Source organism: Leopardus geoffroyi, chromosome E3 (genome assembly GCF_018350155.1).
Source record: "Leopardus geoffroyi isolate Oge1 chromosome E3, O.geoffroyi_Oge1_pat1.0, whole genome shotgun sequence".
Lineage (NCBI taxonomy): Eukaryota > Metazoa > Chordata > Mammalia > Carnivora > Felidae > Leopardus > Leopardus geoffroyi.
In genome coordinates this window covers 10,813,502-10,826,642 of record NC_059340.1, presented here as the reverse complement: position 1 = coordinate 10,826,642, position 13,141 = coordinate 10,813,502, and the positions used below count along the sequence as shown (strand labels likewise).

Genomic DNA, 13,141 nt, shown 5'->3' with positions numbered 1-13,141 from the left:
AGGGGCGCCTGGGTGGCTCAGTGGGTTGAGCATCCAACTTTGGCTCAGGTCATGATCTCACAGTTCGTGGGTTCAAGTCCCATGTCGGACTCTATGCTGACGGCATGGAGCCTGCTTGGGATTCTCCTTCCCTCTCTCTCCCTCTGCCCCTCCCCCGCTCATGTGCCTGTTCCCTCTCAAAATAAATAATTTTAAAAATCTGGAAAATACAATCCCATTACAATCTCAACTTTCTAATTACTTTGCAAGTTGGTATGATAAAAAAGTTGGTATACAAACCCACCTGCTTGCACCACTCAGTATAAAACATCCTATAGAAACATAGTTTAGGGGCACCTGGGTGGCTCAGTTGGTTAAGTGTCTGATATGACTTCAGCTCAGGTCATGATCTCACAGTTCATGAGTTCGAGCCCCACGTCAGGCTCTGTGCTGACAGCTCAGAGCCTGGAGCCTGTTTCGGATTCTGTGTCTCCCTCTCTCTCTGCACACCTCCCCTACTCACACTCTAGCTCTCTCTCAAAAATAAACATTAAAAAAAATTTTTTTTAAGAAACATAATTTAATTAACAACGAGGCCCCAATGTTTCAAAAGAAGTTTCTAAAACAGAAGACTTCAAAAAATACAAATGGCAGATTAAAACTAATCTAGAACACTTCAGGGAGAAAAATATCAAGAAAAAAGTTGAAGCTTTAATTGAAGAAAGACAATAAATCTTTTCTCTCTCAGTCTTAAGAAGGACATCTACAAAAACCCCACAGCTAACAAATGGCCAAAGCCTGAATGTCCTCCTCCTAATGTGGACAGGCCGATGTCTGTTACGGCCACTTCCATTTGATACCGCAATGGACACTCTTGCTAGAAGCACAAGATCAAGAAATAAAAAGCACTCAGACTGCAAAGATGTAAACCGTCCTGATTCACACACAACAAGACCCACGAGGCAGAAAGCCAAGAAACAGGCAGAAGAAACAAAAATGCCAAAGAAATTCTGGGGAGAAAAGTCAGTCTTTTCAACAAACTGCTGGAACAACTGGACAGCCACGGGCACAAAAGCTGAATTTACACCCTTACCACGCGCCATAATAAAAAATCAGCTCAAAACTAACCGCAGGGGCACCTGGGTGGCTCAGTCAGCTAAGTATCAGACTCTTGATTTCAGCTCAGATCGTGACCTCGGTCTGTGAGGCTGGGCCTGCCATTGGGCTCTGTGCTAACACGGAGCCTGCTTGGGATTCTCTCGCTCCTGCTCTCTCTGGCCTCCTCCTACCCACTGAGTGCACTCACTCTCTCTCAAATAAACATTAAAAAAGAAACCAAGAAAACACAAAACTGACCTAAATGTAACAACTAAATGTAACAACACAGGCTATAAAAGTGACAGAAAAAAACACGACACATCTTCACAACGTTGTGTTAGGCAACAATCTTATATACAAGATCAGAAGCATAAGTGATAAAATAAATTGGGCTTTGCAAAAATTAAAAACTTTTGTTCCTCACAGGACACTGTCAAAAGACAACTTGTCAAACTGGAGAAAATATTTGTATCAAAAATATGTAAGAACTCTTAGAACTCAATAATAAAAACACAAACAACTTTGTGGAAAGGACCCGAACAGACCTTACTCCAAGGAATATACAGAATGGTCAATAAGCACATGAAAAGATATGCAACATTATTAGCAATTCGGGCTATGCCAATCAAAACCACAATGAGACCACTTGACACCCATGAGGATGGTTAACACCACAAAGACACTAACAAGTGTCGATGGGGACGCGGACAAACTGGAACTCTCAGACAGTGCTAGCAGGAACATAAATGGTGCAGGCACAGTGGAGAGCAGTGTGGCAGTTTTTTTAAAGCTAAATGCAAAATCAGTCTATGACGCAGCAATTCTACTCGTAGGTATATATCTCCAAGGGAAATTAGAGTACATGTCCAGACAAAAACTTGTTCACGTATGTTCACAGTAGTAACAGCCAAGTGGAATCTACTAATCTAATGCTCTACCAACCCGTGACTGGATAAACAAGTGGTATATTCATCCATAGGGATACTTAGCATTCAGCAAGAAAAAGGAAATAACTACTGACATACCCAACGATCTGGATGAGCCTCAACTGAATTATACTGAGTGAAAAAAGATAATCTCAAGAGGCTACATTCTGTAGATCTAATTTATGTAACATTCATGAAGTAACAGAGAAGAAGATAAAAATATTCTAAAATTAGATTGTGACAATGACTGTAAAACTTTTTAAACTTTATCACTGTAAATTTACCAAAGCCCACTGAATTGGACGCTTGAAACAGGCGAATTTTATGGCATGCCAATTATACCTCAACAAAGCTTCTAACAACTTAATCTTTTCATCATGGTAAGAATAAAACAAAGGTTACTTAACAAAAAATAAAATATATTGGGTGTGTATATATTATTTTGTCCTTTCTTCCTTGTACTGGTTAAGAGGTTGCCAATGATAACGGTCATTTATTTCCAAAAGTCTCAAACAAACCTGCCTCCAAAGGGCACCAGTCTCCTAAAAATCACTTTGCCTTTCAAATGCAATGGCTTAACCTTCCCCAAAGGAAGTTCTGTTGAAATCCTCCTCGCTCTTCAAGGACCCACCTTAATGCCCTCTCCAACTCAAAAGCCTTCCTGGGCTATAAACAAATCCTTCTTCCAGCAAACTTGCAAAGTATTTTCTTTAGCTATCCCTACACTGTGCAGCTATGCTCTTGATGTAGTGACTTTATGGGCTTTTTATCTCTTTCCATTAAAGCTCAAAAGCTTTAATGCTTATGCACAGTTGTGTATCCCATCCCCACCCAATCTTATGCTCACTAATTCTGTGCCTGCTCAATGAACACTAGATAAATTAAGCCATCCTCTTAATTCTGGCTAATGATGGCAGATCCAGTCTATGATTGAACATATTGCCCACAATAAAACCTTGACTATGTCATTAAAAAAGTAGCAAAGCAAGTCTCTACTTTTTCAGCTCAGTGACCTTTCATTGGTTTATATATAACACCCCACTCCAAAAGGTCTTATGTCATATTCTCAAAGAAAAAAGAGAAATTAGTAAAACGTGTTAAATTTGGCCCAAAAGATAGTTTAGGAAGTATGAGTAAGCAAAATAATCACTTACCTAGGTGCTTCTTTGGCTCCAGGAAAGGTCTGTATTAAAACAAAACAAAAAACTATACATGAATACACAAAATTATTGTAAACCTTAAATTTAAATGACTTCTACAATAAACAAGAGTTTTTAAAATATATGGGGTGCCTGCGTGGCTCAGTCAGTTAAACATCTGACTGCGGCTCAGGTCATGATCTCACGGTCCATGGGTTCAAGCCCTGCATCAAGCGCTCTGCTGTCAGCGCAGACCCCACTTCAGATCCTCTGTCCCCCCCCTCTCTTTGCCCCTCCCCACTCATGGACACGCGCGTGCTCGCTCTCTCTCTCGCTCTCTCAAAAATAAAGAATTAAAAAAACATTTTAATATATTCAAATAAGGTGAATATTCAACTTTATATGAATAAACTCTTAATGGGCAAGGGAGAAAGTGCATCACCTCTTAATAATAAATGAAATTCCTGCTTTGTTCTCTAAAATCCATTTCAAGGTGGCAAGATCATAGTTCTCGGGGTGTTTAAAGGCAACTCCTTCCGGAAGCCCCTGCACAACCACAGCTGACTGATCTCGTAACATCTTCTCATATGGAACAGGAACCACTGTTGATTTGCCTAAAGCTTTCCCTGGGGGTGAGGGACAGGGGTGAGGCAGAAAGAAGTAAACATCATTTAATGTTAAGATTAAAAAACAAGACCATCATTAGTTTATCATGGCTTCACAAATGGCATTCATACTGTTTTGTAATATCTGACTTCAAAGCGACTTCAAAATATCAAGAGGGCCCTATTCCTCTTGTCATGTTAGAACTTCTAAGCTTGAAACATATCCACAAGAGCAAAATAAAAAGTATATAAAATACTTATATAAAACCTACACAAAATGAAAAGAACAATAGCTCATTTCTTCCACTATTGTCTTTCTTTACAATGGCCTTGCGTTGTTATAACATGATCTTTTCATATCCAATTCAGCACCAGAACATGGAAGCCTGACAAATCCAACTGTTATAAAATATCCGGCGATGTTTTGCCAATATTCTCATCAAAAACGTATTACATAAATACGATCGCCATTCACAACGAAGTGTGTTCTAGCACTTTTGTGTGCGGACATCAGGCAGTAAGCCCAGAGATGCTAGAAACCCCATTCCCCAGAGATGAATTTTACCTACAGCCTCACAGTGTAACTGGTATCCTCTCCCTCTGACTGTTTTTCTTAAGAGCTTTGTTTGTTTGTTTGTGTGATTAGGTTAACAAAAAAAGGGGATCGGTGAGATCAGCACATAAGTCAAAAACAAACAGGTCTCTGGGTGATTATGAGGTGTTAATGTAGGTTCTCTGGTAGGGGGTGCTGAAAGTGTGGGTAGGGGGGGCGGCTATGCATGTATTGAGCCAGGGGCTACACAGTAAATCTACCTTCCTCTTCATTTTCCTATAAACCTAAAACTGCTCTTGAAAAGAAGAAAAAGAAAACAAAAAACCCTACCCCACAGCTCTAATAGGTGCATTTGCTTATTTCTGGGTTCTAGCTTGAACCAGAACTAGAAAGTGAGATCATTCCTGATGTTACCCCAAGAGGTCTGGGCAGTTTGTCAAGGTGTGCTGTACGAGTGTTAAACCAGTTACACCATCTACCCTTTACATAATGTCTCTTTTAGAAAATGCAAGTGTAGAACCTTACCATAGCAAAAGCAGAAATAGTCCTCAACTGTTTTCCTGAGCGTTTCAATCTCTACAGCGTCTACACTCATCCGATTTGCTGGGGTTGTAGATTTCATCTTATGCATCTCTGCAGCCTTTTCTTCTTCTTCAACACCTGTAAAGCAATTAATGACATAAAAGGCTCATCTCCACTACCTTAATACCTGGCTTTCAGTAAGAGTATTTTTTCCTAGGGGTACCTGGGTGGCTCAGTCAGTTGAATGTTGGACTTTTGGTTTCAGCTCAGGTCATGATCCCACGATTCAGGAGACTGAGCCCTCGAGCTCCGCACACACAGCATGGAGCCTGCTTGGCATCCTGGCTCGCTCGCGCGCTCGCTCGCTCGCGCTCTCTCTCTCTCTCTCCTCTCCCTCTCTCAAAAATAAATAAACTTAAATTTTTTTTAAAAAGAATATTTTTTCCTATATTTTTTGTTTCTCGCTTTATTTTATTTTTTTCAAATTTTTAAATTCTAGTTAGTTAACATACAGTGCAATGTTGGTTTCAGGTATGTTTCTTCTATATTCTAATATTTATGATTTGTTATAAAAAGATAGAAAAAAAGGGATGAAGGGGAATTTAAAAATAATTAAGCTTGGCTGGCTTAGTCAGTGGAGTGTGCGACTCTTGGATCTTTTGGGCTGGTGAGTTTGAACCGCATGCTGGGCACAGGGCTTAGTTGACAGATAAATAATTTTTTAAGCTTTAAAAATAAAAACGTAAGATATAAATGTCTTGAATAAAAATAGTAAGAAATGATCATCATCTCTGAAATAAGTGTTGCTATAACTAGAAATTCTGTAAAGTAAAAATTAACTACTAGTAGTTTTAAAAAAGACATGTCTTGGGGTGCCTGGGTGGCTTAGTTGGTTAAGCGTCCGACTTCGGCTCAGGTCATGATCTCACGGTCCGTGAGTTCGAGCCCCGTGTCGGGCTCTGTGCTGACAGCTCGGAGCCTGGAGCCTGTTTCAGATTCTGTGTCTCCCTCTCTCTCTGCCCCTCCCCTATTCACGTTCTGTCTCTCTCTGTCTCAAAAATAAATAAACATTAAAAAAAATTTAATAAAAGAAAATAAAAAAGACATGTCTTTAGAGTAATTTATCAGCTACAAACTTGAATATGAGATTATCACCACCACAAAACACAGTCCAGGTTGGAAAAGTCTACCACCTGTGTGTGGCTACTGAACACCTGAAATGTACCAGTCCAAACTAAAATGTGCTGTAAGTTTGCAATACATACTAGATTTTGAAAACTTAGTACAAAAAAAAGAGTATGCAAAATATCCCAGTCATAATTTTTAGGTTGATCACACATGTTGAATGATAATGTTTTAAATAGACTGGGTTAAACTATAACCACTAAATAAATTTCCCTTGTTTCTCTTTCTTATGAATGTCGTAACTAAAAAATTTCAAATTCTAGGAATGATTCGCATCATATTATTTCTCCTGGATAGTGCTTTTCCAGCCCCTGGGAAAGACAAGTCTCCCCCAAGAATTTCTAAAACTGACTCATAAACCTACTGATTAGGTTACAGAAGACCACTATTGATCCTTATCTGCAAAATAGATTCTACAAACAAATATTATGCACTTAAGAATTACATCCGAAGATTATTCTCTGGAGCACTGAATTATTGGTAACAAAAAGAAAGTATGAATACTAATAGGCAGGGACTACAGTTTGCAACTGAGGACAAGTCCCCCTAATGCTTAGCTCTAACCACTGGAGAACCACATAAGCAAGGCAGTGTAGGGAACGGGAATATAAACACAGCTGCCAGGGGGATTATAGTATTCATGGGACAGATGGCAGCTGATACACACATAATCAAAACATTATTACTATAAACTTAAACACACAAACATAATCGAAGCCTTAAAATTCTCAAAATGATCAGAAATAATGAAAAAAATTTTTAATGAATTATACTGCCATAAAGCTTATAAAGATTATAGTGGGGGTGGAGGGAGGCATGCAGTGGAGAGAAAATATTTTTTTTTAAAGGACTAAAAATACAATTGACAACTGAAATTAATAAATTAAGAAAACTAATTTTATTCACCCATGATCCACTCAATTTATCATGAATTGGATCTAACTAGATAATGGAAATTTAAGTTTGGCACTTAAAGATATATACTTAGGAGGGGCACCTGGGTGGCCCAGTCGGTTAGGCAGCCGACTTCAGTTCAGGTCATGGTCTCCCAGTTGAGTTTGAGTCCTGCATCAGGCTCTGAGCTGACAGCTCAGAGCCTGGAGCCTGCTTCGGATTCTGTGTCACCCTCCCTCTCTGCCCCTCCCCTGCTCACAACCTGTCTCTGTCTCTCAAAAATGAATAAACGTTTGGGGTGCCTGGGTGGCTCAGTCGGTTAAGCATCCGACTTCGGCTCAGGTCATGATCTCGCAGTTCGTGAGTTCGAGCCCCACGTTGGGCTCTGTGCTGACAGCTCAGAGCCTGGAGCCTGTTTCAGATTCTGTGTCTCCCTCTCTCTCTGCCCCTTCCCTGCTCACGCTGTGTCTCTCTCTGTCTCAAAAATAAATAAACATTAAAAAAGATTTAAAAAAAAATGAATAAACGTTTAAAAAAAAAAAGATATATACGTATATTAAATGCCTATAAACAGACATCCCCACCATTTTGTTCTCTTTCCATGTTGAAGTAGAAGCTATATCATTGAGTCAACATAAAACCTGTGGACAGCGTTAGGTTAAACACAGATACAGAAGGGGCGCCTGGTGGCTCAGTCAGTTAAGTGTACGACTTCAGCTCAGGTCATGATCTCGCGGTCCATGAGTTCGAGCCCCACGTTGGGCTCTGTGCTGACAGCTCAGAGCCTGGAGCCTGTTTCAGATTCTGTGTCTCCCTCTCTCTCTGACCCTCCCCCATTCATGCTCTGTCTCTGTCTCAAAAATAGGGGCGCCTGGGTGGCGCAGTCGGTTAAGCGTCCGACTTCAGCCAGGTCACGATCTCGCGGTCCGTGAGTTCGAGCCCCGTGTCAGGCTCTGGGCTGATGGCTCAGAGCCTGGAGCCTGTTTCCGATTCTGTGTCTCCCTCTCTCTCTGCCCCTCCCCCGTTCATGCTCTGTCTCTCTCTGTCCCAAAAATAAATAAACGTTGAAAAAAAAAATTAAATAAATAAATAAATAAATAAATAAATAAATAAACATTAAAAAAATTTTTAAAAACAAAAACAAAAATACAACACAGATACAGAAACTGTGGGTCTGTGAAGGGCCATAGGTATTAACATCCTACAGCACATTTCTCTACTGCATTTGTGCCAGTATCTAGTAAGTTCTCACCAACTGGATGAACTCCCAACTGGAGGATCCCAAAACTCACTGAGGACTCTGACCAGTTGGTTCCACTAAGAGAATCAGAGACCTAACTTTGCATTGTGCTTACACAAATTTAATGCATACTGAAAGACTTGTTTTGAACACACCAAATATCTATCAAGAAAATAAATGTTATTTAAATAAGAACCTTAAATCAATTCAAAATTTCTCTACCTTCTCTCTTTGTGCCACTAATCCAAAGTAATGCCGAGAAAGGAACACAGAACAGTACACATTCACCATTTTTCTTACACTCTTCAGTAAAATTTACCCTTATAGATTACCATGCCTGTGATTCGTTTGGAGCATGTCTCTGTAGACATTTTAGAACACCCTTTTAGTATAAATGTCATTCTGCTTTAGAAAAGAAGACATTTGTTATCCATAAATACTTAGGTATAATAAAAATATAATACTTACAATATTTTACAAAATCTTTCTGAAAATCCTTTCTGGTGTTGACAAAAGCACGTCCTCTCTCGGTTCCAACGACAAACACATCTGTTTCATACACTGCGATACAGGCCACTTCTGCCTTGGACTTGGCCAATTCTTTACACTGAAATACAAATAAGCAAACCTTATGTTACATACAGGTGTTTAAAAGTACTATTTCTGCTGGATGAATAAAACATCTCACTTCAACTCTTACTACAGAATCTGGAATTAGATGAAGTTCCTAGTTTCTGGCTTAGATAATCACATAAAGAAGAGAGTCACCATTTTTTACAAGCAGCTCTCTTTCTACATAGTTTTGAACCCCAATTTTAAACAGGAGAAAGCAGCATTTTTAAGAAAACAAGGCAGAAATCCCTTGCAATCTGTTACAGGCCAAATCCCCGTGAAACAGACTCAGATTTGCACACGGGCTTACTGGTGGGTACTCTCAATAGCAACACCCATGAGACGTGAGGGGCACCGAACTCGGCACAGGCACAGGGAGAGCTGATCACTGGTGCAGCTGCATCAGGGGAGCTCCAGAGCTGGGATGCTCCCCCCCAAAGAAAGGGGAGACCTTGGGCAGGGGAGTGTCGAATGCTCACAGCAGCTGGGGGAATTAGTGCCATCAGTCCTAAAGGGAAGTTGAAGCCACATCACAACATCTACCACATAATCCCACCCCCAGAAGTATCTCTGTATGAATATACACAATGGGAATCGTGTTGGGCAAGTATATTTTTACTAAGCAGGGCTTCTCCTAAGTATATTCCTATGAACTTAAAAGTTCTTAAAAATCTTAAAAACTTCTGTAACATTCCATTTTATGGATGTACAATAATTCATTTAGTACTAATATTATTGGAAATATTGGCGAGTCTAAGTATCATTCCTTAAAATAACACTGAAATAATAATCTGGGGACAAAATAGAAACAAGAGTCAAAAAACTTTCGACTCTGAAAGCAAATACTTTTAAGGTTCTCAAAACCTACTGCAGACTGCCAAGAAGGTTCTATCAGTTTACGCTCCCATCTGAGCTTGTACAAGAGCGAACTCACAAAAATCTCAAAAATGATACAGTGTAACATTTCAAGAAACATTTTAAGAGGGTATCTTAGTATAATCAATAATCCACTAATTAGCTAGTATCAAAATTAAAGAGTATTGTACCTGAGATATTTTTCTATAAATTCACATATACTCTGCTTATTCTTCTACTACGTTAGTAGTCTGTTTCCCTACTGATGCACAAAAGTACCTCACTTATTTTAGGCACAGAAAAGCTGTTTATGAAATTAAATATACAATTATATAGTTTTTCTTCTGGTTTTTAAAATTTGCGCTGATATATTATTTTTTTTACTCATCTAGAATTTCAACTTGGTACATAATAAACACTTGAAGTTTTTTGGGTTTTCTTTTGGTTTTTGTTGTTGATTTGTTTTGTTTGGACCAAATACTCTATGTTCTCAGTATCATTTGTTGCAAACCACAGCTTTCCTCTATTTGGTTTTTATTTACACAAGGACCATTCTCTAATTTCTTAAATAAAAATGATTTGCATAATACTGCTCTACAACATTATCATGTATAATTTGAAAACTACTGAGATGATCAGATATCTTTTGAAATATAATAAAGTCACAGTGCAGAACTTCTGACCTAGAGATGAGTCAACAATTGTTCTGAGCATGAAGAATAACGCCATCCTATAATTTCGTTATGTTATATTTACATGAGATATACTGTGGCTGCTCACCCAAAAGGAAGTGTTATTTACTTACTTAGGTATGGACAGGGTGCTTGCCTACTCCACTATCCACACTTAGTTGGACATTCCTGTCACCAAAGGTAGTATTTATGAAATGGCAAAGCAAGATGCATGTACAGCCCAAAGATCAGATCAAAGAAATCTATGAGCCAAAGGAAAGATGAAACTGACCTATACACCTATAATTATACTTCATAATTTACAACCAGGAATGTGAGGAGGAAATAAAGGCTGAGAATAATGAAGTGACTTTGCCTAAGAAAATTATAAAGACAGTTTAAAGGAAGAGAATGGGCCCTATATGACCATGTTATTCTACGTATAGTATTAAAGAAAATTATTTTAATAAACAGAGTAGAATTTAATCTCTAACCTATCATTTAACATTACAGCCACAGGGGCACCTGGGCGGCTCAGTCAGTTAAGCGTCTGACTCAATTTTGGCTCAGGTCATGATCTGAGGGTTCGTGGGTTTGAGCTCTGCATCGGGCTCTGTGCTGACAGTGTGGAGCCTGCTTGGGATTCTTTCTCTCCTCTCTCTTTACCCCTCATTCTGTCTCTCTCTCTCAAAAATAAATCAACATTTAAAAAAGAAATAAAACAGCGGCACCTGGGTGGCTCAGTTGATTAAGCGTCCAACTTCGGCTCAGGTCATGGTCTCATGGTTTGTGGGTTCGAGCCCCACATCAGGCTCTGTGCTGACAGCTCAGAGCCTGGAGCCTGCTTCACATTCTGTCTCCCTCTCTCTCTGCCCCTCCATGGCTCACACTCTGTCTGTCTACCTCTCTCTCAAAAATAAACGTTAAAAAAAATTTTTTTTAAGTAAATAAAATAACATTATAGCTACAAATGTTGGCTGGTTTTAGGAACACAAGGTAGAAATAAGTTACGTTCAGAAAGTAACAGTATACAGCCACTGAACAGATACTAAACTTTCTGTCTTTAAGGAAATTATTTTTCAAAATTCTCAAATAGTACAAAGAAGGAAAAAAATGCCTTAAGGCGGGGAGGGTAACCAACCCACAAATCATTTTATACTGACACCTGTGAGATTAAATGCTATCTAATACTAGTCAATAACTAGGATGGAAAATACATAGCCTCCTCCTACTTAGAGTATACTATATTTAATTTCAACATCAGAAAATACCTAAGTCTGACGCATAGAAATCTGCAGGCTGAAATACTATGTTTCTAGCTATAGTTCTGTAAAAACATGATTAAGTTGTATTACTACCATCACAGTAATACAAAAATACAGCAAAAGAAGAATACTTAATAGTTTCCTATAATCAAGTACACGATACAGGTTTCTTAAAAATAAAGAGCTAACACACTACATACGCAGTAAAAGGCGGTAGAGTAAGGTCCACTGTGAGTCACAGCACATATGAACAGAAACAGTGAGCAGGCTCTCAGGGCCTCCATGTCCTGCCAGTGTTCTTTATACAGATACAATGAAACACCAGCACCACCCTAGAATATACAAACTCACTCTGAGTGGCTCCAAATATTACACATAAATTCAAAGCTAATGCTTGCAAAACAAGATATTGCCTAAGATATTGGTAGGTAAACAACTGCAATTGAATGTAAAACATAAAATACTAACCGAAGTTAAGAATATTCTGAAACATGGTAACAAAATGATTTGAAAGGCTTAAATCCATAATTATTATTTAAGCAAAAAACCTCTTCTTATTATACCAGAAAACGTACTATATGTTTACAAAAAACAAATCAGTCTCACCCACCGGCTCAATCCTATCCAACTATAAAAATTTTATAGGACGGTAAGGCCATCTCACCATGGACTCAAGAGCAGACATAAGGAACGTCACCACCATTCTGCTCTCCGAGGACTCCTCATCTTCGACGGGCAGGGTAGACATTGCTACTTGGGCCATGATCCCTAGGAAAGCAGTAAGAAAGTGAGCGGCAGAAATTCACAATGTTCTTCTAAACATACGTTCAGAGCTGGTGAGGGTCCCCCACAGATGGCCTCATTTACAGTTTTCTTGCCTGAGAGAAAACATAAGGCTCAGAGACTGAGTATTTGATTTGTCAAAAACTCCTACCCTCTAAGATAGAAAATCTATCCCCTAACTGTCCCACTAATTTCCATAATATGTCAGCATAACCCCCCAAAATAAATTCAGATGTCACCCACAACCAGTTAAAATCTCTCCCAAGTGAGAGTGAGAGGAGACTGTAAACTCCACAATCCAGTGACAGTTTACGACAGTTCAACACAGGACGTGGATGCAAAGCGGCCTTCGTCCCAGGCCCACGCTGAGTGGGTACAGCAGACTGCCGCTGTAGAAGAGAATTTCTTCTTTCTTACTGAGGAAATAGTTTGCAGGACAAACGATATCTAAGATTCCTTTATAATAAGCCTATCGGTCTCTTTGGAAAACACTTTCTGATACTCGGGTATCAGCAAGGAGCCTCGGCGGAATCTGAAACACTGTAAAAATACAACACATAAACACCAAATAGTAAATGTTGGCGAAGATGTGGAGAAAGCGGAACCCTTGTGCACTGCCGTTAGGAATGTCAAATGATGTTCCACGGTGGAATACAATTTGGCAGTTCCTAGAAAAATTAAACAGAATTATCGTGACACGGTAATTCCACTTGTGGGTATATACACAGAAGAACTGAAAGCAGGCACTCAGCTGGGTCTACACCCATGTTCACAGAAGCATCACGCACCACAGCCACACAGGCGGAAATGACCC

General features: G+C 39.3%; 1 protein-coding gene across 7 annotated transcripts in view; it reads right to left on the bottom strand.

Annotated features, from left to right (window-relative positions):
* Window positions 1–13,141, bottom strand: part of GTF2I (general transcription factor IIi) — a 110,834-nt gene that overhangs the window by 70,999 nt on the left and 26,694 nt on the right. For all 7 annotated transcript variants that reach the window (XM_045460129.1, XM_045460128.1, XM_045460127.1 and 4 more), the window contains exons 2-6: window positions 12,209–12,312; window positions 8,610–8,748; window positions 4,826–4,960; window positions 3,585–3,768; window positions 3,158–3,186 (exon numbers count right to left, since the gene is read on the bottom strand). In XM_045460129.1, coding sequence (XP_045316085.1) covers window positions 3,158–3,186; window positions 3,585–3,768; window positions 4,826–4,960; window positions 8,610–8,748; window positions 12,209–12,307 — 586 coding nt within the window. In that variant the 5' untranslated portion in view covers window positions 12,308–12,312. The remainder of the gene's footprint in view (window positions 1–3,157; window positions 3,187–3,584; window positions 3,769–4,825; window positions 4,961–8,609; window positions 8,749–12,208; window positions 12,313–13,141) is intronic.